This window comes from Eublepharis macularius, chromosome 15 (assembly GCF_028583425.1).
Source record: "Eublepharis macularius isolate TG4126 chromosome 15, MPM_Emac_v1.0, whole genome shotgun sequence".
In the NCBI taxonomy this organism is placed as follows: Eukaryota; Metazoa; Chordata; class Lepidosauria; order Squamata; family Eublepharidae; genus Eublepharis; species Eublepharis macularius.
This window is the reverse complement of record NC_072804.1, coordinates 45,536,564-45,561,373: the sequence shown is the minus strand read 5'-3', so window position 1 is coordinate 45,561,373 and position 24,810 is coordinate 45,536,564. Positions and strand designations below refer to the sequence as shown.

The 24,810-nt window shown below is 45.5% G+C and overlaps 1 protein-coding gene across 1 annotated transcript in view; it reads left to right on the top strand.

Moving 5' to 3' along the window:
• Positions 1-24,810, top strand: part of LOC129342936 (IgGFc-binding protein-like) — a 67,646-nt gene that overhangs the window by 9,791 nt on the left and 33,045 nt on the right. The window contains exons 5-16 of the mRNA XM_054998894.1: positions 1,062-1,663; positions 2,657-3,224; positions 4,283-4,872; positions 6,779-7,358; positions 8,124-8,323; positions 10,190-10,331; positions 11,314-11,642; positions 14,897-15,470; positions 16,497-17,095; positions 20,965-21,532; positions 22,940-23,535; positions 23,637-24,207. Of these exons, the coding sequence (XP_054854869.1) occupies positions 1,062-1,663; positions 2,657-3,224; positions 4,283-4,872; positions 6,779-7,358; positions 8,124-8,323; positions 10,190-10,331; positions 11,314-11,642; positions 14,897-15,470; positions 16,497-17,095; positions 20,965-21,532; positions 22,940-23,535; positions 23,637-24,207 (5,919 nt within the window). The remainder of the gene's footprint in view (positions 1-1,061; positions 1,664-2,656; positions 3,225-4,282; positions 4,873-6,778; positions 7,359-8,123; positions 8,324-10,189; positions 10,332-11,313; positions 11,643-14,896; positions 15,471-16,496; positions 17,096-20,964; positions 21,533-22,939; positions 23,536-23,636; positions 24,208-24,810) is intronic.

The window sequence follows — 24,810 nt, the reverse complement described above, 5'->3', positions numbered from 1 at the left end:
ACAGTAATTTTTTTAAAAATTCAAATGACATTAGATAAAAATATCCCATGAGGAGTGGATTCCAGGTTGGCATATGTTTTCTTTATAAATAGCAATCTAGGGAAATTTTGAATGGGGTTGGGGCTTGGGAGAAATGGGACTTTTAACTCTTTCCTCGCCTTGATGCTCTTTTTCTGACCTCAAGGAACTGGCACAGAACATACTATAAAGCCGTCCGTGTTTGTCAACCAAGTATGGAAACAGTAGCTCCAGGGACTCCATTTGAGACAGGAAAAAGCACATAGGGAATGTTTAAAAAATCCCTCCCTACCATGCTGAAGCTCTGATCCCAGCAAAGATATCCACTGGCTGTTATTTATGAAGGAAAAATGCTCTGGAGAAGCAGGGCCATATGATTAATAAGGCTGACTAGGCCGAAGCCTAGGGTCTCTGCAGGTACTAGGGGCCCATCAATTTTTTTTTTTTGCTGAGGTACACCCCCACATAAATTACAACTAATATATTCTCTTATATGACCTCTATTAATATGATAATTAACTGCTTCCTTATTGAAGTGAAACAAATTGTCTCTTATATTAAAACAATTATTCATATATTATGTATTTTAATAAATAATAAAAAATTTATTCAGTTCAAAATATTACAGTATTGAACAATTATACTCCCAAAATGTCCTTTCCTGAAGAGTTCTACTCACGCAATAAAAATATTTTAAAGATTATGAATAGAATTCTTCAGGAAACCCTCAAAATGGATATAGGGCTATATACTGCGGTCTAGTATCTACCGTACCAGGGTCAGGCTGTCAGCTGTAGTGGGGTGAAAGATTGAAGTGCTGGAGGGGGCCCAAAATACCTGAAAGCCTAGGGGCCTGGCCATGGGTTAAAAAGGCCCTGTGGAGAAGGGGAGTCCTCGAGAAGGGGAGCACTGTTTGTTACTTCTCTGTGTCACTCCCTTTTCCCAAGCAGCTCCGGTTGGCACTCTCGTTTGGTTTGCACAACCCTCTCTGAAATATATTAGGCTAAGAGAACCCATGTCCTTTCATCTTGTCTCTCTTACAGCTTTACCCTGTCCAGAAAACAGCCAATACAAGGCTTGCGGGTCTGCATGTCCTGCCACTTGCAACGACCAAGCTACTCCTGCCAACTGTTCCTCACTGCCTTGCGTGGAGTCCTGCCAATGCAATGAGGGCTTTGTGTTGGATGCTGGAAAATGCATCCCCCAGTCTGCCTGTGGGTGCATTTTTGAAGGGAAACTCTTTGCCCCCAATGAGCAGTTCTGGGGAGATGACACCTGCACACGACGTTGTGTCTGTAACCCGCAGTCCAGGCAAGTGACCTGCCAGGCATCCAGCTGCCGGAGAGGAGAGCAATGCCGGGTGGAGGACGGCATCCAAAACTGCTACCCTATCAGTTACGGCACTTGCTCTGCTTCAGGAGACCCTCACTACATCAGCTTTGATGGCCTAAGGTTTGACTTCCAAGGCACCTGCATGTATCAGTTCACCGGGCTTTGTGAGAACAGAGCAGATCTGGTGAATTTCCAGGTGCTCGTTCAAAATGACCATCGAGGTAGCCAATCGGTGTCCTTCACCCGAGTCGTGGAGATCAATGTTTACGACACAGACATAGTGATTAGCAGAGAAAACCCTGGCAAAGTCTTGGTGAGTTTATCAGAGATTTGTCCCTTTAGAATGGCTGATCATTTTCAAGTTTCACTGAATCATTTCTGCCCAGTTCTGCCTCCGGTCATCCTTTATCAGCAGCAAGAGGCTCATCAGAGTCTGAAATCCACAGAATGGTCCAGAGTGCCATTTCAAATCTGGATTCTGAAGCATGCAAATTGGATAGGCATCAGAAAGAAATGATTGGTCTACTGGCCAGTGATATCACTGTGATTCTGTACTGAATTTATCAAAATGTTTCCTTATTCACTGTTCCTAGTGCAATGGTCCTTTGAGGGGTGGATGTCTCCTCCAGGTAACAGGTTGTTCCCCACACCATTTATTACCTCCTTTTCATTTTAGTTTTCTAACAGCATCACCTAAGTCATTTGAGAAGAGCAGGTTGATAGACACACACTTGGCCATGCTTGGTCAGGTTAGGGCTATTAAGGTAACCTGGGGATCATTCCGTGCCTCCTCCTAGTCAGTTTCTATTAGAAATGTTAATTGGGTTTCTCTGACTTCTGCCCCATTTTCAAAGTTTTGAGGATTTTTCATTAAAAAACAATATTTCAGACTAGTGATTTTTAAAGGAAAATTACAATATTTGACTACTCTGGCATAGAGGACTGTTGTTTTGTTTGGTACAAAATAGATAAGGGCCATTTCCACACGGCTCTCCGCTGCTCGTAACAACCTGGAAGATCGCGCAAAAAACGCGGAAGATCGCGTTTTCTCGCGCGAGATTTGCGCGATGTCATGTGACGTCGTGCAAATCTCGCGTGAGAAAATGCGATCTTCTGCGTTTTTTGCACGATCTTCCAGATTGTTACGAGCAGTGGGGAGCTGTGTGGAAACGGCCAAGGTCAAGTATGTAAAATTGTGCATTACTGAGAATTCATGGGGAGGGATTTAATGGGGAATATGTTCTGTGAGTCTCATGTTAAAAGTTCTTCTGAAATGCCCTCTTCTCCCTTTTTGAATGGTTCCTAGGTGAACGGCTTGTTGATCAACCTGCCGTACAGCACAAAAAGCAACAAGATCTCCCTGTATAGGAGAGGGCAAGATGCTGTAATCCAGACCGATTTCCAGCTGACTGTCACCTTTGACTGGCAAAGCCGGGTCACCGTGACTGCGCCCAGCACCTATGCCGGAGCCCTTTGTGGTCTCTGTGGGAACTTCAATGGCAACAAGCAAGATGAAATGACCATGAAAGATGGCGTGGTGGCCCCAACTCCATCAGCATTTGGTCAGAGCTGGAAAGTGCGGGAGATACCAGGCTGCACTGAGGATGATAAAGGAGAGTGCTCTAATCTACCAGCCATTGAGAGACACCAACGGGAACTCAGCAGGGAGTGTGGGCTCATCCTAGACAAGAACGGCCCTTTCAGAGAATGTCACAGCAAAGTTGATCCAGAGGGATACTTCCATGATTGTGTGTACGATTACTGCTTCTTTGAAGGCCAGCAAGCCGTGATTTGCCAGGTCATCGAAAGCTACGCCGCTGCCTGCCAAGCAGCTGGGGCGACCATCCATGCCTGGAGATCCGAAGCTTTTTGTAGTAAGTGCAGCTTTGCTGAACAAATTTCCTTGGTTACTGATAATAAAGATGGTAGCACTTAAAATAAATAAAGGAAGCAAGTGGGCCTTGCCTGACAGCCCAGGCGGTCTGGTTTCATCCGATCTCAAAAGATAAGCAGGGTCAGCCTTGGTTAGAAATCAGACGGGAGACCTCCAAGAAAAAGGAGGGTTGCTATGCAGAGGCAGGCACAGAAAGGGAAGGAGAAGTCAGATAGAAGCTTCCTGATCAGACAAAGAGAAGCATCACACAAATGCTTCTAAAGTAAAGGGGAAAATAGCACACACCCCCAGTGTCCCGGCATACTATGTTGCTTCTATTCCAACAGGTCTTGCACAACTTTTTCAGAGCTTTCTCAGCCCCCACCCACCCACCCAGCTCACAGGGTGATTGCTGTGGGGATAATAATAACACACTTTGTAAACCACTATGAGTGGGCATTACGTTGCCCTGAAGGGCAGTATATAAATCAGATTTTGTTGTTGTTGTTGTTGCACTTCAGACAAGACTTAAAGTCAGTCAGTTCCTAATCTCCCAAAGGATAATTTGGGTTTAGGGCATCCTGACAAAAAAAAAAAAAAACATGTTGTTTCCCCAAGCAGACATTCAGATGTTAAATGCCAAGTGAAATAGAGGAGTTTATAGAAGAGGGAGTTTGGGCATGTGTAGCACGTCATGTTATAGTGCTACTGAAAAACACTGCACCTGCTGAACTTTCCCTCTTCTGTACACTCCCTCAGTGGAAATACAGGAAGTCCTTTTGTGTCTTGCTTCTGTGCCGGAGAGAGAAACTTGTTCATAAGGTAGAGTGAAAGGGTAGAACTACGTGTTATGAGGACTGAGTACCATTTAAAAGAGGGTGTACAGGCATGCATGGACCCAGAGAGAAACAGTCAAACACTAGTTCTTCTTCCAGCCTGGAAGATGCCTTGAATTTGCTTGTGCCAATCATACTGTCCTTGTGAGAGTATCATTTTAATTCTCTCCCCACCCATCCACCAAGTTGATAAATTCTTTCTCTTTCACTTCCCTGTTGACAGGCCTTCCTTGTACTCAAAATAGTCACTACGAGCTCTGTGCCAGAGGTTGTGCCCAGACTTGTGGAAGCCTCTATGCTCCAGTCCTTTGTCCAGCCGAGTGCCAGGAAGGCTGTGTGTGTGATGAGAACTTTGTGCTGAGTGGTGATCAGTGTGTCCCGATATCCCAATGTGGCTGCCACCATCAAGGACACTATTACACGGCAGGAGAGACTTTCTACCCTACATGCCAGGAGCGTTGTTTATGCCAAACTGGTGGGACTGTGAAATGTCAAGCATTCTCCTGCGGCCCTTATGAAGAATGCAAGTTGTCGAATGGGATCTTGAAGTGCCACCCCATTGGCAACGCTACCTGTTCTGCTTCTGGGGACCCTCACTATGTTTCCTTCGATGGATTCCGCTTTGATTTCCAGGGCACCTGCACATACACCCTGGTTAAGTCTACCACAAGCAGCACCACATTGATACCCTTTACTATAAATGTAGAGAACGAGGCCTGGGGGAACGGGAAGGTCTCGGTGACCAAGATGGTCTCTGTCAACGTCTATAACATCACACTCACATTACTGCAGAACAAGAAAGGACAAGTAAAAGTGAGTCTGTGGCACAAAATGATATCTCTTGAGCCATTCCTTCATTCATAAAGTCATTGCCATGGTTTGTCCATTCTACTGGTTCTGCAACCAGTTATGATAGGATGGTGCAAACCTTTCTTCTCTACTTCACAAGTTGGTTCTAGTAGACCTTTGCACAAGTGCACTGCGCAGTCATGCAGAGATCTAAGGCCAAACTACAAGTGACAAATGACACAGGTTGGACACTTGTCAGCTTCCCTCAAGTTTTGATGGGAAATGTAGGCAGCTTGGTGGAATGTTGGACAAATGACAGTTGAAAAGTCCATTGGACAGCAGTTGGAGAGCCAAGCTGCAAGACCAGGACACCTACATTTCCCATCAAAACTTGAGGGAAGCTGACAAGTGTCCAACCTGTGTCATTTGTCACTTGTAGCTTGGCCCTTAGTTTGCAGCTATCTTCCTATATATACATGAAAAAGTATCTTATGAAGTTGACATCTGAGCCGTTGGGGATTACACAGCGAGAACACTGAAAGCTGGAAGACACGTGGTAGAATGGACAGGCTTGTTCCACTTTTCCAGTATCCTATTGCCGTGCTATCCCAGCTGAAAGCATAAATAGGGACAGAGTAGTCAGGGAGTTTCAAAAAATTGATTTCCGTCCTAGGCTTTCAATGCACATGTATATATAGAGAGAGTAGACTTCAATCAACTATATGCCTTCAATTTTCACTAGGAAAAACAGGTAACAGATTTTTTTTTTCATTCCCTCCCCCCCTCAGGCTTAACATGGAAACATTGTTAATTCTGGGACTAATGGGAAAAGAAATTTCTTCACTAATATTTTTATCCTGCAGAAGTATCAGTGAATTTTTGCTAGTTATATTCTAGAAATACTGGAGTAGACTCTACCCCTATGCTACCACTCCACTTAGCAAAGTTTGAAGCCTTACTGCAGCCTTAGGAGCTTTCCTTCAATTTAAGTGGCTTTCCCAGTGAAGGACACTTAAGCTAGAGGAAGACTCCTTAGGAGATAGTTGGATTCACCCCATTGTTTCAAAAAAAATTTTTAAGCTAGATATACTACAACCATGAGGGGAAGGACTTCTATTTTCAGTTTTTGTTTTTCCTGCTTGCCAACTGGCAGAGATATGTTTACAGACCTTTGGCGTGTACAACAGTACAGTTCTATTATCAACACTAGGTGGTGGTGTTAGGTTCCAAAAAAAACCCCAAATTTAACTTCATAAACCTACCAATACAATTTGATGTGTTAAGTTGTACATGATGCTGTGCATTTGGATTTAATATATAGATCAGCACCCAATTTCCCCTGAAATGTCCATTAATTCCCATTTTAAAATGTTTCTACTAGAGCAATTGGGTCCAAGTATCTGTTAAGGGGTCTTCTAACATTGAACCATTATGACTTTAAAAAGTAATAAAATATTGGGTTGAATCCTACCATTAATAACATAATAACATTAGATTTATATACCACCCTTCAGGACAATGTAACACCCACTCAGAGCAGTTTACAAAGTGTGTTATTATTATTCTCATGACAATCACCCTGTGAGATGGGTGGGGCTGAGAGAGCTCCAGAGAGCTGTGACCAACCCAAGGTCACCCAGCTGGCTTCAAGCAGAGGAGTGGGGAATCAAACCCTGTTCTCCAGATTAGAGTCCTGCCGCTCTTAACCACTACATCAAACTGGCTCTCCAGTTTGTTTTTCACTCCATCTCACCTTATTCCCCTCCTTATGAAAACCCTATCCTAGCCATTAAGATCCCATGATGCCTAGCAAAGCCTGTTTGGAGGTCAAGGGGGACTCCTTCCTCCCTTTTTCACTAGTGAAAAAGCTGGCTGGACCCAACCCTCAAGGTAATGCTACTCAGTCAAGAAATGCCCTTTTTTCCTGCAGGTGAATGGTGTGTTCCAGCCTCTCCCAGTGACTCTTTCTGGTGGACAACTCAGAGCCTATCAGCATGGCACTAAAGTTGTGATCCAAACTGACTTTGGCCTCTACGTGAGCTATGACTTGGTTTACGATGTCAGAGTCACTGTCCCAGGGAGTTACCAAGGCCAAGTTAGTGGCCTGTGTGGGAACTACAACGGGCGTAAAGAGGATGATCTCCTGCTCCCTGATGGGAGGGTGGTCTCTGATGTGGCAGTATTTGGAGCAGCTTGGAAAGTGTCAGTCCCTGGAGCGACTGGGTCCTGCTCTGATGGATGCTCTGGGAATAACTGCCCAGTCTGTGAGGAGAGGAAGAAGGACATTTTCAAACAAAGCAACTACTGCGGGCTACTCATCGCCGCAGATGGTCCCTTCAGAGCTTGCCACAGCAAAGTGAACCCTAATGTTTATTTCAATAACTGCATCTATGATCTTTGCCTGGGCAATGGGGATAGCCATGTTTTATGCAAGAGTATTGAGAGTTATGTGTCCTCTTGCCAAGAAGCTGGGGTCTCTGTCCAGCCCTGGAGAAATCCATCCTTCTGTCGTGAGTATTGGTGATTGACCCCTGGCTGGGATATATAATTTGAAATGTGAAATAGGAGTAGCAGTGGATCTAACTGGTATCACTTTGGGGACAATTAAAGGAGTGGTGCTCTTACCTGTCAAATCCTAAGTGGTTTGGATACTAAGTGTGGTAGAACAGGTGTCTCCAACATGTTTAAACCCGTGGACACCTTCTGGAATTTTGAGAATAAGTAGTGGGCACCACCACAAAATGGCTGCCATGAGAGGGTGGGACCAGTCACAAAATGGCTGCTGTGTGGGCTGAGTCCAGTCCAAAACATTGAGACATTCTCATAAGCATCCTCTGTTGATTAAGATAACTGTTTCCTAAAGGGTACTCTGTTTTGACAGAATTGGCTCTTTGCTTTAGGGGGAAAAAAGTAGGCACCAGGAAACACATTGGCAGGTACCATGGTGTCCACCACTACCACCATATTGGATACCACTACTCTAGAGAATTCAAGTGGGAAAATAAGTCCACTACTTTGCAGGCCTAGAAGAATTTACTTATATTTTCCTCCAAACTTCATTTTAGCTCTACCTGTACATAGCTCTTAATGCTGCTTTATAAAAAACAAGAGCCATAATTGTCAACATAATGTAGTGTGATGAAATCTGTGATTTGATCCTGCAGTAGTTGCTATTTTTGTCATCACTTGCCAAAACCTTGGTTCAGTTCTCTCCCCTTTCATTTGGGGTTGCTCTGGGGATCTTTTCTTCTAATCCATATGCTTTTGGAATTTAGCTCTGAGTTGCCCAGTCAATAGCCACTACGAGATCTGTGCCGACCTCTGCGCCACCACTTGTGCCAGGATCACAGACCCCAGAACATGTCCAGAAACCTGTGCTGAGGGTTGCCAATGTGACAAAGGCTTCTTCTTCGATGGCCTCAACTGTGTTACTGCAGAACACTGCGGGTGCTTCCAGAATGGACGCTACTACAAGGTAACTGCTCTTCCAAACATTGTTTTCCCACCCTTTTATTTTTGTCGCAGTCACAACACATTATGTGTCAGATTAACTCATTTGTTCTTCTAAGCCTTTCCATGTTCTCTACTCTTTCTAACCAGGGCTGTTTCCACACGGCTTACTTTGTTCTGGAAAACAGCGAAATCTTACATGAAATCGCGCGAGAAGACGCTTTTATCGCACAATACCAGCGTCTTCTCATGCGATTTCGCATGAGATTTCACTGTTTTCCGGAACAAAGTAAGCTGTGTGTAAACGGCCCAGATATCAAGTTCTCGTGGTTATCAACAGGAAGTTACTAATTTGAGACTAGACCTCTGAGAAAAAATGGCTGAACTTAGGTTCAGAACTATAAGTATGCTAAGATAAACACATCAGAAATGTGTTTGCAGAGCTCATTGGAAACACCTGTGAAGTGGTCTCTAAGAGCCAAGCTACAAGTGATGCCTTACACAGGTTGGACACTTGTCAGCTTCCCTCAAGTTTTGATGGGAAATGTAGGCATCCTGGTTTTACAGCTTGGCTCTCCATTACAGCTACAAGACCAGGATGCCTACATTTCCCATCAAAACTTGAGGGAAGCTGACAAGTGTCCAACCTGTGTCAGGCGTCACTTGTAGCTTAGCTCTAAGTTCCCCAGAGATTCAGCCTCAGCGAAATTGTTCTGGTTGGTTCTTGGTTGGTTGGAACCTGGTTGGTTCTTGAGTTGTCAGGTGATTCACTGATACCTGAAAATATGGCTTCTCAGCTGACCCAGTCCCCTCTTCCTCCTTGATCCAAGTATGCCAGAGAGAAGCAGAAAGCTGCATGTTCGCCATCACCTCAGCATGTCCTTATGCCAAACTGACCAGACATGAGAGAGGGCTCACATTCTAATGGATGGGTATGATATGCCACAATCGAAACACTTAGAGATGCTTAGGGAGCTAGCTCTCAAGTTTTAAATAGGCAGTTTTATTAAGTGGCAACGGTAAGAGTTTCTTCTTTTAATGCTTGTTGCAGAATGCTTCATGCTTTTGGAGACAAACTTATCTTTTATTAAGTTGAGTCTAGAATTCATGTCTTGTGTGTACATACACTCCAGAAATGAACTGTAAGGTTGGAAAGCCTGGCCTTTGGGAATGGAAGAACTTTCAGTCTCACCAAAGAAAGGGAACATTTTCTACCTGCCTAATTGCTGAAGTAGCTATGATCCGTGCCCAGAATTGGGAGGTGAGGTGTCAGGTCCCCTGTAGTTACCTGAAGCATTTCTCAGAATCCCAGTTGTCTGTCTTGTACTGTTTCTTGAAAGTGCAAGTAGGGAGGATGCTGCAGTTTGGAAACTAGGGGGATGGGGGGGTACCTGAACTCACCCCAGTTTGGGATACCCAAGGCAATTCTGTATCGCCACAAGAATGGGTGCATGGCTGGTTAGGTTAACAACGTGTGGTCAAGTCACAACCAACTTATGGCGACCCCAGCAAGGGGCTTTTAAGCAAGTGAGGAGCAGAGATGGTTTGCCATTGCTTTTCTTTGCAGTGTCTGCTTTGGTGGTCCCCCCATCCAACCTTGCTTAGCTTCCAAGATCTGATGAAATTGGGTTACATACTATGCTGCCTTTCACTTGGCTTGTTACACTGTAGTAATGATGAAGGCAGTATATGATTTATATATTGAACTACTTACTGCTCTATATATTTTACATGTGTGCTAAAATTATCCAATGTGGCTCACAAATTATGGTTTGGAATTACTTCTGAGTTGTTTCAGAGGTAACGTTTCCAGTCCTAACTTACCCGTCGTGTCTTCTTGGTGTAGTGAAGCCTACAGTTGCCATTGTTTGCTTTTCAAATCTCCCCCCAGCCCAATGAGAAAGTTCTGCTGAATGGATGCCACCACATCTGTACCTGCCTTCCAGGCCAGGGGGTGATCTGCCAGGCCCACAGTTGTGCCACTGATGAGACCTGTGAGATTCGGGATGGAGTCGTGGGTTGCATTAATAAAGGTAAGAAGACATTCAGTGAAGCACAGTAACTACATGGATTCAGTGAAAGTCCCATGCAGGACCAATCTCAGCACCATGTTTCAAAATGTCAAGGCCCTTGTGTAATGCTATTGGCTTCCTTCGGCATCCCCTGGCTCTTCTGCAGCCATGGCTTCTTTCTTCTGCCCTCAGAGCCAACCTTCTGCTCTTTTCCTGCTGTCCCTAGCTTGTAGGTCTCTGGACTAGAGATGGGCATGAACCGGAAAAACCTGAACCATGCGGTTCGTGGTTCGTCAAATTTCATGAACCAAGAACTTTCACGAACCTGGTTCGCAAACCGGTTCGTGGTTCGTCAAATTTCATGAACCAAGAACTTTCACGAACCTGGTTCACAAACCGGTTCGTTTGGTTTGTGAAAACGTCACCTCCAGGTCAGAAAACCATCACTTCCGGGCCAGTAGAGGGTCACTTCCGGGCCAGCAGAAGGTCACTTCCGGGTCATCAGAAGGTCTGCAGGAAGTCCATCCCCTGTTGCCTAGGAAACTGATTGATAGGCACCAGGCTGTCTGCAGTCACAAACCAAAAAATGAACCAAACAAACCAGCCTAAAGTTCGTGGCAGTTCATCAGAAATGGGATCTGATGAACTGCGGTTCGCGAACCATGAACCAGCGTGGTTCGTGCTTAATTTTGGTTTGTATTTCAGTTCATTCCCATCTCTACTCTGGACTCAAATCTTGCTGCTCCTTGGGGAGGGAGTTCCAAAGCTTTTGCACTACAACCAAGAAGACCCCTTCTCAGGTAGCTACCCATCTAGCCTCAAATGGCAAGGGCACCAGAAGCAGGGCCTGTGAAGAAGACTGGAGTGGTCAGATCCATAAAATGAAAGCTGGGGCTATTCTTCACTCCTGCCCACCTAATCTCTGTTGCTAAATTTGGTCTTCCCACACACATTCACCCTCTATGGCATCTGGCACTCACTTATCTTTCCTTTTTCATTTCAGATCCTTGCAAAGCTTTGAAATGTCGGCCCAAGGAAACATGCAAAGTGGAGAACAACCAAGCTATCTGCGTCCCTGACTTCACAGCGAGCTGCTGGGGCTGGGGTGACCCACACTACCACACCTTTGACGGGGTGAACTTTGACTTCCAGGGCACCTGCACTTACACCATTGCCAAGTACTGTGGAAATGACTCCACCCTAGTACCTTTCTCTATAGACGAGAAGAATGACAACAGGGGAAACCAGGCAGTGTCCTACGTGCGGCTGGTCAACATCTATGTCTATGGATACAAGATCTCCATCTACAAGCAGGAGACTGGGAGAATCAGGGTAGGCTGGTAGTCAAAAGTGGGGGGAAATGAGCCCTGCTAAATGTAGGGTTGGATCCTGACTAAATTTTCCATCAGCAGAATGGAACTTTCCCACTGATTTCCACAAAATGCTGCCCCAGGGAGATAGGAAGGGGGGTCTGTAGTGGGAAAGCAAAGGCAGTGGAAATTGCCAATTTAGTTTGCATCCAACCTATAATGGTCAGTTTTGGTACACAGTTGCTTTGAGACTTCAACATTAAGCTAACAAATAGGGTATTTAATTTTACAATAATTATTAGATATTTATACCCCACTTGTCTCCCCAATGGAGACCCAAAACAAGTTATAACATCATTTCCCCCACTTTTTATTTTATCCTCACAACAACCACCCCATGATTTAGGTTAGGCTGAGTGCTGGTGATGAGCCCAAGGTCACCCGGTCAGCTTCCACTGTAGAGTGGGGATTCAAACCTCGGTCTCCCAAAGTTTAGTCTGAGAGCCAAGCTACAAGTGACGCCTGACACAGGTTGGACACTTGTCAGCTTCCCTCAAGTTTTGATGGGAAATGTAGGCATCCTGGTCTTGCAGCTTGGCTCTCCATTTAATTGAAGTTTACAGAGCGGCAGTCTATGGGAGGGAGAACATGTGGTCGGGAGGGGAGTACAGGTGTCAGGCTCTCACCGGGCACCCTCCTTCCTTTCCACTGTGTGTGTGTGTGGGGGGGGGGTTCTGTAAACTTCAATTAAATGGAGAGCCAAGCTGTAAGACCAGGATGCCTACATTTCCCATCAAAACTTGAGGTAAGCTGACAAGTGTCCAACCTGTGTCAGGCATCACTTGTAGCTTGGCACTGACACTCTAGTCACTACTCCATGCTGGCTCTATATCAGGGCTGATGGGAGTTTATGTATGAGTTTAAAGACTGTCGTAAACCAGCAGCTCTTATCAAAAAGTGGAAATTGTGAAAATTTTAGCCCTTTCCTCACAGATCACTCATATTTAAGTCCACATCTGAATATCTGCAAATTTTGCACCTGGATATTATCAAAGAATAATGACTCATGATCTTCCCTAAATCACATAAATGAGTTAGTCTACAATGGTCACTTGGGGGGTAAGAGATGAGCTATAACTCTCCCAAGCAGGAAAATACAAGAAAGTAATATCAACTCAGTGCAAATAGCAATTATTATAAACAACCCCGGTGACCAAATATAAAGACAGTCCATTAAAAAAGCTCAATTCCAAACCAAGCCTATTAAATTAAAAAAAAAACCACAAGTATTCTCTGCATCATTTTACATACTGAACAGCTAATTCTTTCCGCTCGGAGAACATAATATCCTTTCCCCCCGTCCGAATGCAATTTTCAAACATTGGCCTGCTTTATTATTAAATATTCTGCTCCACCCTAAGGGACAGATTGTAGAAGAGTAGCTATTCAGCCTGTCATAGCTAAGCAGACAAAGAGTCCCACGGCACTAATTTATTCCAGCATGAACTTTCCTAAGAATCTCTTTCCTCAGACTCTTTAAGGATCCATTTCTTTCTATCGATAATTTATTTATTAAGTTTTTATCTTGCCCTTCCACCAAGGAGTTCTGGATAGTGTAGATGCTCGCCTTTTCTCCGTTATATCCACACAACGGTCCTGTGAGATAGGCCGAGAGAGGGAGGGGAAAGTACGACTGACCCAAAGTCACCCAGTGAGCAGAATGGGGGGATGCTGCACTAACCACTACACTGCACTGGTGTAGTGTTCGGGATCACTTGGGTTTAGTCCCCATCTGACTATCTGCAGACTCCCAGCCTGTACATAATCAGGGACTGGTGGTTTGAATATGAAGGGTTTGCACTCGGCTTCTGAGTGTTATTCCAAGAGTTTACTTGGATCAGAAGAGCAGCGGAAAGAATACTTCCGATGTGAATCCTAAAATTCTATTTACATCGGTGGAATAGTCAACCAATTTTTCCCTGGGGAGTTGTCGTTCTTTTGGAAGGGGGCACTAAGGATCTTTAACAAGCCAGGATCGTCATCTAGCTCTAACAGCTGTTATTCCCTGCTATGTATATCAAAAATGTCACATCAAAGAGGATTGTTGAATATAATTCGCAGCAGAAGGGCAGCCTTCCATTAAACTAGGCTTATCATAGGTATTAGACAGTGTCAATTACTTCCTGCTGTTTGTTTCTTTATAGAAAGTGTTAGCCTTAAGGTTACTATTTTGCATTGATACTGCTTTGATTTTTATTACCTGTCTTGAGCACATTCCTGGAAAGGTGGGGTAGAACATTAAAAATTATATTCATTAACATAGGTCAGAATAGAGTTAATATGATGGGCTGCTGCTCAGCAGTAGAGCATTGCTTTGTGTACAGAAGATCCCAGGTTCTGTTCCTGACATCGTCAGTTAAAAGGAACAGTCAGCAGGCAGTGTGAAAGACCACTGCCTGAGATCCTGGACAGCCACTGTTAATCAGAGTAGACAATAGATAGAAAAATGGGGTTAGATCCTAGCAGATTTTCCACTGGTAGAAAAGATAGGATTGGTTCCCTGTTGACCACCAAAAAGGTTATGCTAGGTATCATGGGACTTGCATGGACAAAAGCCATGTGGAATGGTGAAGAGGTGGACTGGGTAAGATGAACTGAGCAAAAAAAAAAAAGGATCTAACCATGGTCTGGATCTAACCATGGTGGATCTAACCCTGGTCTGACCACAGTTTCATGCTTGTTTACATACAAACTATTCCATTGCTATGTCTCAGCCCTAGAAATGCGTAGGAATAACAGGAAGAACCTCTGAGTTAGGATGGCCAAATCTGGCTTGGGAAATTCCTGGAGATTTGGGGGTAGTACTTAGGAAGGGTGGAGTCTGGGGATTGGAAGGGTCTTAGTGGGGATGTAATCCCATAGAATCCACCCTCCGAAGCTGCCCTTTCCTCTAGGGGAACTGATCTCTGTAGTCTGCAGATCAATTGTAATTCCAGGACTCCAGGGCACACCTGGAGGTTGTCAACTCTAGCCTGAGTAGGGGCAAAATGCATGACCCTATTCACATCCAGTCCTCCTCACCCAGGTCAGATCTCCCAGATTAGAGTTTCAATATTAGCACCTCTTGGGTAGAGATTTCTTCTAATGACACCATTGGCTTGCCTGTTCCTGTTTCTCAAACACAAGGCTCTATGGGCACTAGGCAGTCTTTTAAAGAACTTTTGGAAAACCAAAGGAATAATTATTCTTGATCCTCTTCCCCTATTCTTTCTCTAGTTAAATGATGAAATCACCAGTCTGCCGGTGACTCTTGAAAATGGCATGATTAGGATTTACTCGAACGGCCTCAACGCTATCCTGCAAACAGATTTTGGCCTCCAAGTGACCTACGACTGGAACTGGCATTTGACCCTGAGCATCCCCAGCAGTTATTATGGGTCCATGTGCGGGCTGTGTGGCAACTTCAATCAAAACCCTGCTGATGACATGACCTATCTCAATGGTACTATGGCCTCCTCCATCGTGAGCTGGGCAAGCAGCTGGAAAGTCCCGGACAGGGATCCCTTCTGCTGGGATTTCTGCCGAGGGAATTGCCCGACCTGCAGCGAGAACAAAAGAGAACTGTATGGCAGCCAACAGTACTGTGGAGTGATCAGCCAAACCACAGGAGGGCCCTTTAGAGACTGTCACGCCAGAGTGAATCCGAACGACTTCTTTGATAGCTGCATTTATGACGTGTGCCTAAACGGAGGAGCCAAGGATATCCTCTGCCAAGCACTGGAGGCCTATGCTACTACCTGTCGGAAGGCAGGTGCTACTGTGTATGATTGGAGGACACCTTCTGGCTGTGGTAAGGGCCCCTTCCCCAAACACACAGTGGTTTATTTGTTTTCCTTAGTGATATAGTACAGCTGGATTCTGGAAGGTACAGCTATAGTTATACACATGCGGGAATTTGAGGGAAGCAAAACGAAGTGCGATCGGGTTAAGAAGACGGCTGCAGCTAGTGGTGGTGTTTGTGTATCTCTGTGACACAGCAGTGGTCCACAAGCACATGCAGTATAACTTGCTGTAGAAGGGGAATGGCATGCGGCCCTGAACATCAGTAGATGCACCAGTAGCCAGGGCAGAGGTTCAGAACAGGCAGAGCAGACTTCCCAGCAGGGCAAAATACCCCAAGTGCCTACAACTTTTTGAATCCCCTGGGAGCTTTCACTCCACAAATTTATTCTGACCATCTAGTTTTCCTGAGATGGAACAGTCCCGGAGTGCTGTGTGGCTCATGGGGGAACTCCACATGCATGTTGGTGAGTTTCCCCAACAGGCCAAAAAGAGTCACCGGGACCATTTTAGAAAGGGTTGCCAACTCTGGGTTCAGAAATTCCTTGAGAGTTGGGGGTGAAAACTGGTGAGGGTGAGGTTTGGGGAGAGGAGGTATAATGCCACAGACTCTGCCCTCTAAAGCAGCCATTTTCTCCAGGGGAACTGATTTGTGTATCCTGGAGATCAGTTATAATTGTGGGAGATCTCCGGACCACACCATGAGATTGGCAACCCTAATTTCAGATCCGGAAATAGTTGCAGGGGCAGGCTGAAATTCTTTCTCTGTGCGTGCTGCAGATGCAATCCAAACTGGGCACCCTGTACACAGGAACTGAGGAGAATCCACAACTCACATGTGACTGTGATACAGGTCACAAGGTAGAGCCCCGAACCCAACCTGTACACTCCATAATTTGTGAGGCAGCCAGCCTGACCTTTCCCAACATTGTAATCCCCATAAAGTAAAACACAGCCCTAACAACAGCCCTTTCCGAGCTGTGGTTTAAGTACGTCTTATCAATCTTCTCTTGCTCTCTCCCCTTGCCTTTTCCAGCTTTGCCCTGCCCCGAGAATAGCCACTACGAGGCTTGTGGAAACGCCTGTCCAGCCAGCTGTTCCGACCGCACTGCCCCCTCCTCCTGTAAACAGCCCTGTGTTGAAACCTGCCAGTGCAATGACGGCTTTGTCCTCAGTGTCGACAAGTGTGTGTCTGTTGGGAGCTGTGGCTGTACATACAATGGGCTCTACTACAAGCCCGGGGAAGAATTCTGGGCCGACGAGAACTGTGGATCTCGCTGCAAGTGTGACCCCAGCCTGGGCATTGTGGTGTGCCACCCAGCTGGCTGCAAAGCCAATGAAAGATGCACCGTGGTCAACGGGGTCCGAGGCTGTAACCCCGTCAGCTTTGCTACCTGCTCAGCATCCGGGGACCCTCACTACACCACTTTTGATGGGAAGAGATACGATTTCATGGGCACCTGTGTTTACCAGCTGGCGGGACTGTGCTCCAGCGACCCAACCCTCAAAGCTTTCAGCGTCAAAGTGCAGAACAACAACCGAGGCAACACGAAAGTATCTTACACCAAAGTGGTGACTTTGGAGGTCTACAATACAACCATTGTGCTGAGCCAGGAGTATCCACGTAGAATCCAGGTAGCAGCACAGTCAGAATTGTTGGATGTATGCATGTACGTGTGGGTAGTGGAGGGAGGGATTCCTTGCACTATTACAAGCCCTTCTGGAGTTTGGTTATGGCTGCTGGAATACTTGCAGTCAGCCACATTAAAATCCAACATATAGCAAGCTGCTGAGAAGATTACGGGTGGAGTGCTTTCCAGAACATAGTTTGCTGGAACTTCTATTATACTCCCCCTGAGTAATTTACACAAGTATAATTTGCCACTACTCATTGAAATTCTTGGCAGAGATACGGTAATATACTGAACTGTGGCAGACTGCAGTAAATCTATCAGGCCATCGTAACTTCAGTTGTTGGGTCAATTCACATTCCAAATGTAGGTGAGACAAGCCAGATATACTGCAATGCCATGACTGGGACGGTCAATAAAATATATGTATTTCATGGTCACCCAAGTGTTGACCTCATTAAGTGTGCTGGCAAATAGCATTAGATTCAACTGCGGTGTTATACCCACTGTGAAAAAACAGACTCACAAGCCCTTCTTGTTCCTTCCGGTTGGCCCCTGGGAGGTGGAAAAAAACCCACAGCCATCCCAAGTCTCTGCTTGGCAGTATTATCCTTTCCCCTCGCCTTCCAAGCATGTCAAAAACAAATTGGGTACCACCTGCTGCCCCCAATGACTCTAAAAATATTGCCCTCCCGATGCAACTGCTGAAGTATTTTTATCATTCGACAGTACCAAAGCTTGGAAGAGCTTTTACTCTGGCAAGAATGAATGCTTTTCCCTCCGCAGTTTTGGAGGGTAGATTTAAGAAAGTACCATATGCTAACAGAACATGCAGATGCCCATATGATAAAACTGAAACCATTGAACATATAATTATAGAGTGTCCCATATTTAATGCGTTGAGCGCTAGCTTAATCACCTCTCTACTTAAAAATATGGAACTCCCTAATATGAGAGCTCAGGTAACATGGTTACTATTGGATGCAAATGATACCATAACTCTTTCTGTGGCAAAATATATAAAGGCAATAATTAAATATGAGAGAAATGACATGAAGTAAGGTTCTTCCCATTTTAATTTCTGCTTAAAGTGATAGCCGTATAAGCAGGGCTTTTTTTCAGCTGGAACTTGGGGGAATGGAGTTCCGGAACCTCTTGAAAATGGTCACATGGCTGGTGGTCCCTCCCCCTGATCTCCAGACAGAGGGGAGTTCAGATTGCTCTCCGCGCTGCTGGTGCAGAGGGCAATCTAAACTCCCCTCTGTCTGGAGATCAGGGGGTGGGGCCACCAGCCATGTGACCATTTTTTCCAAGGGCAACCTACTGAGTTCTACCACCTCTTTTACCAGAAAAAAAGCCCTGCATATAAGCAATACTAGGCAGGCAAGTAGGCAGATTCTAAAAGTATCTGCTGTCAGACAGACTTGTACATCTAGCACTCTGCACCTACATTGTCATTTAGAGTCTCCCCTAGTGGCTGTGCCTCCCATTGCACTCCTACAAGAAAGTGGGGGGAGGGAATCTATTTCAGCTTAGTAATTTTGAGCTACCATACTTCAGATAACAAGACTAAATAAGCGTAGTGGGGGGTTTCCCCCCCAGAGATCAGACGTAAAGCATTCAAAATAAAAGAAAGTTTAATAAATGAATTCAGTTGAAATATTCCAGGCTGAACAAAGAAAAGGTGAAAACATGCAGTTTGTTCTCCCTATGCTCAGAAATTACCTTAAATTTTGTTTAATTGGGACAGGCTAGCTTTACTTAAAGTTGCAGCAGTTTAAAGTTCATCATTGTCTTAGAGCCAAACTACAAGTGACGCCTGACACTAGTTGGACACTTGTCAGCTTCCCTCAAGTTTTGGCGGGAAATGTAGGCAGCTTGGCAGAATGTTGGACAAGTGACAGTTGAAAAGTCCATTGGACAGTAGTCAGAGAGCCAAGCTGCAAGACCAGGATGCCTACATTTCCCATCAAAACTTGAAGGAAGCTAACAAATATCCAACTGGAGTCAGGCGTCATTTGTAGTTTGGCTCTTAGATCTCCTGGTTGGGGCTTCTCTTCATTGTCTCTTGACGCATGGGCAAGATGAAGTCTCTAGGTATTAGTCCATCATGCTTTGTACTCCCAACCGCAAGAAAGTGTTTCCCCCCCTTATGTCCTTTCTGTCTTTCGCCCTCCTTCTTAGGATGATCTTACTGTCCTTTCAAGTCTCAAAGGAAGAATTTTCATTCTATCACTTTAGTCTTCCCAGTGTTACAGTCCTACTGGCAGGGTGTAGGGTGATAAACCATTGTCCTGCTTTAGGTGCCCTCTGCTTGAGGCTTGATAGCTCTTTCCTTGTACCTCCTTCTTTCTGCCCGCTATAAGTTTGCAGCTGGGTTCTTGAGAACACACAGAGTTTGGCCCCAATTGTTGAAATACCAGAATGAATTCTTGAGCGGGGAATGGGCATTTCTTCACTCCCACTTTGGGGGATTTCCTTCATTTAATCTTAGTTGGGATGGGGGGTCCCAATTTCTTACAACTTAAAGAGTTTGCCCACAAATCCTCTTCGCTAAGGTAACGCAAAACCCCTGCTGCCTGACACCAGAAAATTCTGAGAACAGTTTTATGAATCTTTATCCAATTATGAATCTTTATCCAATTAAAACAGAATGGCTTGTTCTAATTTATTTACTTTCATTTAAAATCCACCATTCTAGGCAGATGGCAAAAATGAAACACAATGCAATAAAAATGTCCATGTGGGAATGTCAACTAAGGACACGAGAAAATAATAAGAGCCTTACTTGATAAGTCCAGTGGTCCATTGAATCGAGCATCCCACTTCACACAGTGATCACCTGGTTGCCCTGGAGTAGCTTCTCACAACTAGTATTCAGACGCTTACTGCTGTTGAATATGGTGGGTCCCTTTAGACACTATGGCTAGCAGCTACTGGTGGACCTCTCCTCCATGAGCTATCTATTTCCCCCTGTATTTTCACAATCACACATTTTATATGGACATCTCAATCTGGAAAGGGCTGTCGCTCAGTGGTAGAGCATCTGTTCAATCCCCGGCACCTCTAGTCAAAAGGAACAAGTAAGAGATGGTGTAAAAGACCTCCACCTGAGACCATGGAGAGCTGCTGCCAGTTTGAGTACACAGTACTGACATTGATGGACCAATGGCCTGTGTATATATGTGTAAAAAAAGAAAAGAAAAGTAAAGGTAGTCCCCTGTGCAAGCACCGAGTCATTACTGATCCATGGGGGGACGTCGCATCATGACGTTTTCTTGGCTGACTTTTTATGGGGTGGTTTGCCATTGCCTTCCCCAGTCATCTACACTTTACCCCCAGGAAACTGGGTACTCACATTACCAACCTCAGAAGGATGGAAGGCTGAGTCAACCTAGAGCTGGCTACCTGAACCCGGCTTCTGCCAGGATCAAACTCAGGTCACCAGCAGAGCTTGGGCTGCAGTACTGCAGCTTACCACTCTGTGCCATGGGGCTACAGGTAGTGGTAGAGAGTGCCTTCGTGTCATAGCTGACTTATGGTGACCTCTGGTGGAGTTTTCAAGGCAGGAAACTAACAGAGGAGGTTTGCCATTGCCTGCCTCTGCAATCCTGGTCTTCGTTGGAGGTTTCGCATTCAATTGCTAACCAAGGCTGACCCTGCTTAGCTTCCAAGATCTGATGGGCTGTCCAGGTCAGGGTGTGATATTCAGGTATGGGACCCGAAATATGTTCATTAATTCAATTCTCAAGTCAATATCACTATCAGGACCTTATAAGCCAATTTAAGAGTGTATGTGCACAGAGATGTAAACAGATGTCTACAAATCTTGCTAGTATAACGGTTGACAGTTCCTCTTGCATCCCATTCAAGGTCAATGGAATCTTTGAGAACCTGCCTTTCTACCAGGAAAGCAAGATTCAGGCCTACATCAGTGGTGCCCACGCCTTCATCAAGACTGATTTTGACCTGACAGTCACCTTTGACTGGAACAGCTACGTCAGGGTCATCGTTCCCAATACCTATGCCAATGCCACTTGTGGCCTCTGTGGCAACAACAACCTGAACCCCAACGACGATTTGACCATGAAGAACAGGAGCCAAGCAACCAGCATTTCCCAGTTTGCAGAGAGCTGGAAGGTGGCTGAAGTCCCCGGTTGCTCAGGAGGATGCACTGGGAAGGATTGTCCGGCATGTGAGGAGGCCCAGAAACAGACTTACAAGGGTGACCGCTACTGCGGGATCCTCATTAAAAATGATGGGCCATTCAGGCGATGCCATGGAACCATTGCTCCGGAATCCTACTTTAACGATTGCGTCTTTGACACCTGCCAGTACCATGGCAATCATGACACTTTGTGCAATGCCATCAGTATCTATGTGGCAGCCTGTCAAGCCCTGGGCATCCAGATTGACGAGTGGAGATCAGGATCCTTCTGCAGTAAGTGTCCTCTCTTGAATTCGCACTTCCTCCATCCTGGAGGGAAACTGCTGAGGGAGTGCGTATAACACACATGAAATGTGGAGAGTTGCCAAAACTTTAAATTCATTTTGAATGTTGATATTTTGGACAAGAGTTTCTGCTCCCCAAACTGATTATCACATTAAACCGGTAGTTTTGAAGATGTCAAACCATCCTCCTCTTCTGCAATTGCAAAATGTCACAAATACAACATCTCAGAACTCAAACTTTTTGCAAAAACCTTGGCCTGTTGTATAGACCAAGGAGGACTAGCTGGGGATCAAGGTATCCAGATTTTTCGATTCAGAAACATACAGTCTACTTATAGGACTGACTTCCAACCTACCATGTGAATGAAACCTGAGATTCTTCCTTGGGCACTCTTGCGTCAGGAGTGTTAGTCAGCAGTATCAGGTTCTGCAGCAGCAGCCATGTTGTTGAAATTGAAATACTAAACTAACAAATCTTTAGGTTAAACAATGAGATTATTATAGCTCCTATTAAATAGGAGGTCATAAACAGACATGGGCACGAACAGAAAAAAAAACGAACATGGTGTTCGTTGTTCATTGCCATCCACGAACAATGAACAATGAACATTGATGAACATGACCTGTTCACGAACATGTTCGTTGTTCGTTGTTCATGGGGGCCAGCAGGCCCTCCTCCAGCCATCAAGATCCCTACCGCACCACTCCCAGAAACCTTACCTGAGCAGGCAGCAGGAAAGGTACCAGTAATAAATAATAGCTTAGTCCAGAGCCTGGCAGCAGCCCTGAAACTTGAAGAGGTAGATCCCTATCCCACCACACACACAGAAAATTCAAGCTCCGATGTACTCTCCCTGTCTCTCTCTCAAAATGCCAACAGCAACTGTCTCTCCCTCACTGTCTGCAAAATCAGAGCTGGGAACCCCCCCTCCCCTCCCCCCTGCTCTTTGCTTCCTTGTAACAAATTTGGAGCTCCACACTTGAAAGGAAGACCTGCCTATCAAGCTAACTTGGGCTTAGATTGGGGTTTCCAGGCCAACAGCAGGAATTCAGGCAGAATTCAGGCAGTCCCTGCCTCCAGTTGCCAAGGGAATTGATTGCAGGTGCCAGATTGTCTGGCTTGACAAACAGCAACAAACAACAACGAGTGAGGCTTGCAATGACCACCTGTTTGTTTAAAATGGGGTCTCACAAACAGCTTGTTTGCAAACAGCTGATTGGGCTGTTCGTGGCCTTTTTTAGTTCGTATTGCTGTTCATGCCCATCTCTAGTCATAAATGGTTTCAGCAACAGACCACTGCGGATCCAAAATCAGTTCCAATTCCCAATGAGCCACCTCTCCAAAACTAACAACGCGATCACTCTGAAATTGATTCTGGTTTGTCCTCTCTTCTAGGTCCCAGATGCTCACAAGACTCTCACTACGAACTCTGTGGAAATGGCTGCCCTGCTACATGCTTCGGGCTCTCAGCTCCAGAGAGGTGCGAGGTATCTTGCAAAGAAGGATGCTACTGCGATGCTGGGTTTCTCCTGAGTGCAGGCCAGTGTGTTCCTATTGGGAATTGTGGTTGTGTGCACCAAGGCAAGTACTACAAGAAGGAAGAGGTTTTCTACCCCACCGCCTCCTGTCAGGAGCAATGTCGCTGTACGAACAGTGGAGTAGTTGAATGCCAGAATGTCTCCTGTGGAGCTCATGAAGAATGTAGGGTGGAGAACGGCATCCAAGGCTGCCATCCCGTGGGCTGCGGCCGATGCAGTTTAACCGGAGGCTCCCACTACTTGACTTTTGATGGACGAACCTACAGTTATCAAGGTGCCTGCACTTACACTTTAGTAAAAGTCCACAGAAGGGATTCTCAGCTGGTAAACTTCTCTGTGTCAATAGAGAATGAGCGTTCTGACAATGGGCGTGTCACCTCAACAAAGACGGTTATAGTGTCTTTTCATGGATACACCATTGTACTCGAGAGAGCAAAACCATGGCAGGCCAAGGTAGGTCCTGTTCTGAGTTTGGTCTCTTTGATTGTGACTTACGTTGTGGCTGTCCATGTCTTTAGCAGCACTGTACACTCTCTCTGCTCTTGTTCATACAGGTGGATGGAGAGATCTATACCTTGCCATTGAGAAGAGACAATGGGAAACTTTGGATCAACCAAGAAGGGAACAATATTGTAGTACACTCTGACTTTGGACTCAGTGTTCTTTATGATACATCCTCTTACGTCTTCATTTCTGTGCCTGGCAACTATCAAGGATATGTGAATGGCCTCTGTGGCAATTTCAATCAAAACAAGGCCGATGACTTCATTCTGCCCGATGGAAAAGCCACTCAGAATGTGGAGGAGTTCGGAGCTTCTTGGAAGGTCCCAGTTGAAGGTGCCATTTGCTCTGACAGCTGTGGTGAGAAATGCCCCGTCTGTGATGCCACCAAGACAGCACCCTTCCGACCAGAGAATTCCTGTGGAATGATCCAAGCTGCATCAGGCCCGTTCAGAGAGTGTCACTTGCTGGTGAACCCTGCTGAATATTTCAACCGGTGTCTGTATGACATGTGTGCAGCCGATGGGACAGGGCAGACCCTCTGCCAAAGCCTTCAGGCATATGCCGCTGCCTGCCAAACAGCTGGGGCTACAATTGGAGCCTGGAGAACAAACAACTTCTGCCGTAAGTGTCCACATAAATCAGCGGTTGCACTTTTAAATCCCATTTTCCCATATTGATGCTTCAAGTATTTGTGCTATTATACCAAGAAAGGTGCTGGCAGATGCCATATGGATCAATACCACATGTAGAGGGGGGGATGCCACAGCTGAGAAGTCAGTGAGTGGGTGGTTATAATCATCCTCCCGACATCTCTTCTAACCCTGAACTTCCATCATTGTATCCAGGGCTTTTTTTCAGCTGGAACGTGGTGGAACGGAGTTCCGGAACCTCTTGAAAATGGCCACATGGCTGGTGGCCCCACCCCCTGATCTCCAGACAGAAGGGAGTTTAGATTGCCCTCCGGAGGGCAATCTAAACTCCCCTCTGTCTGGAGATCAGGGGGCGGGGCCACCAGCCATGTGACCATTTTCACCGAGGGCAACTCACTGAGTTCCACCACCACTTTTCCCAGAAAAAAAGCCCTGATTGTATTTATGTGTATATTTGCATCATATTTGGATTTTCTTTCTGGAGAATCTCAGCGTTCATTTTTTTAAAAAAGTAAACTTCTAGTGTCCCTTACCAAGGAGCTGTACTGCTGGTGTCCGCATATGGCTCTAGCAT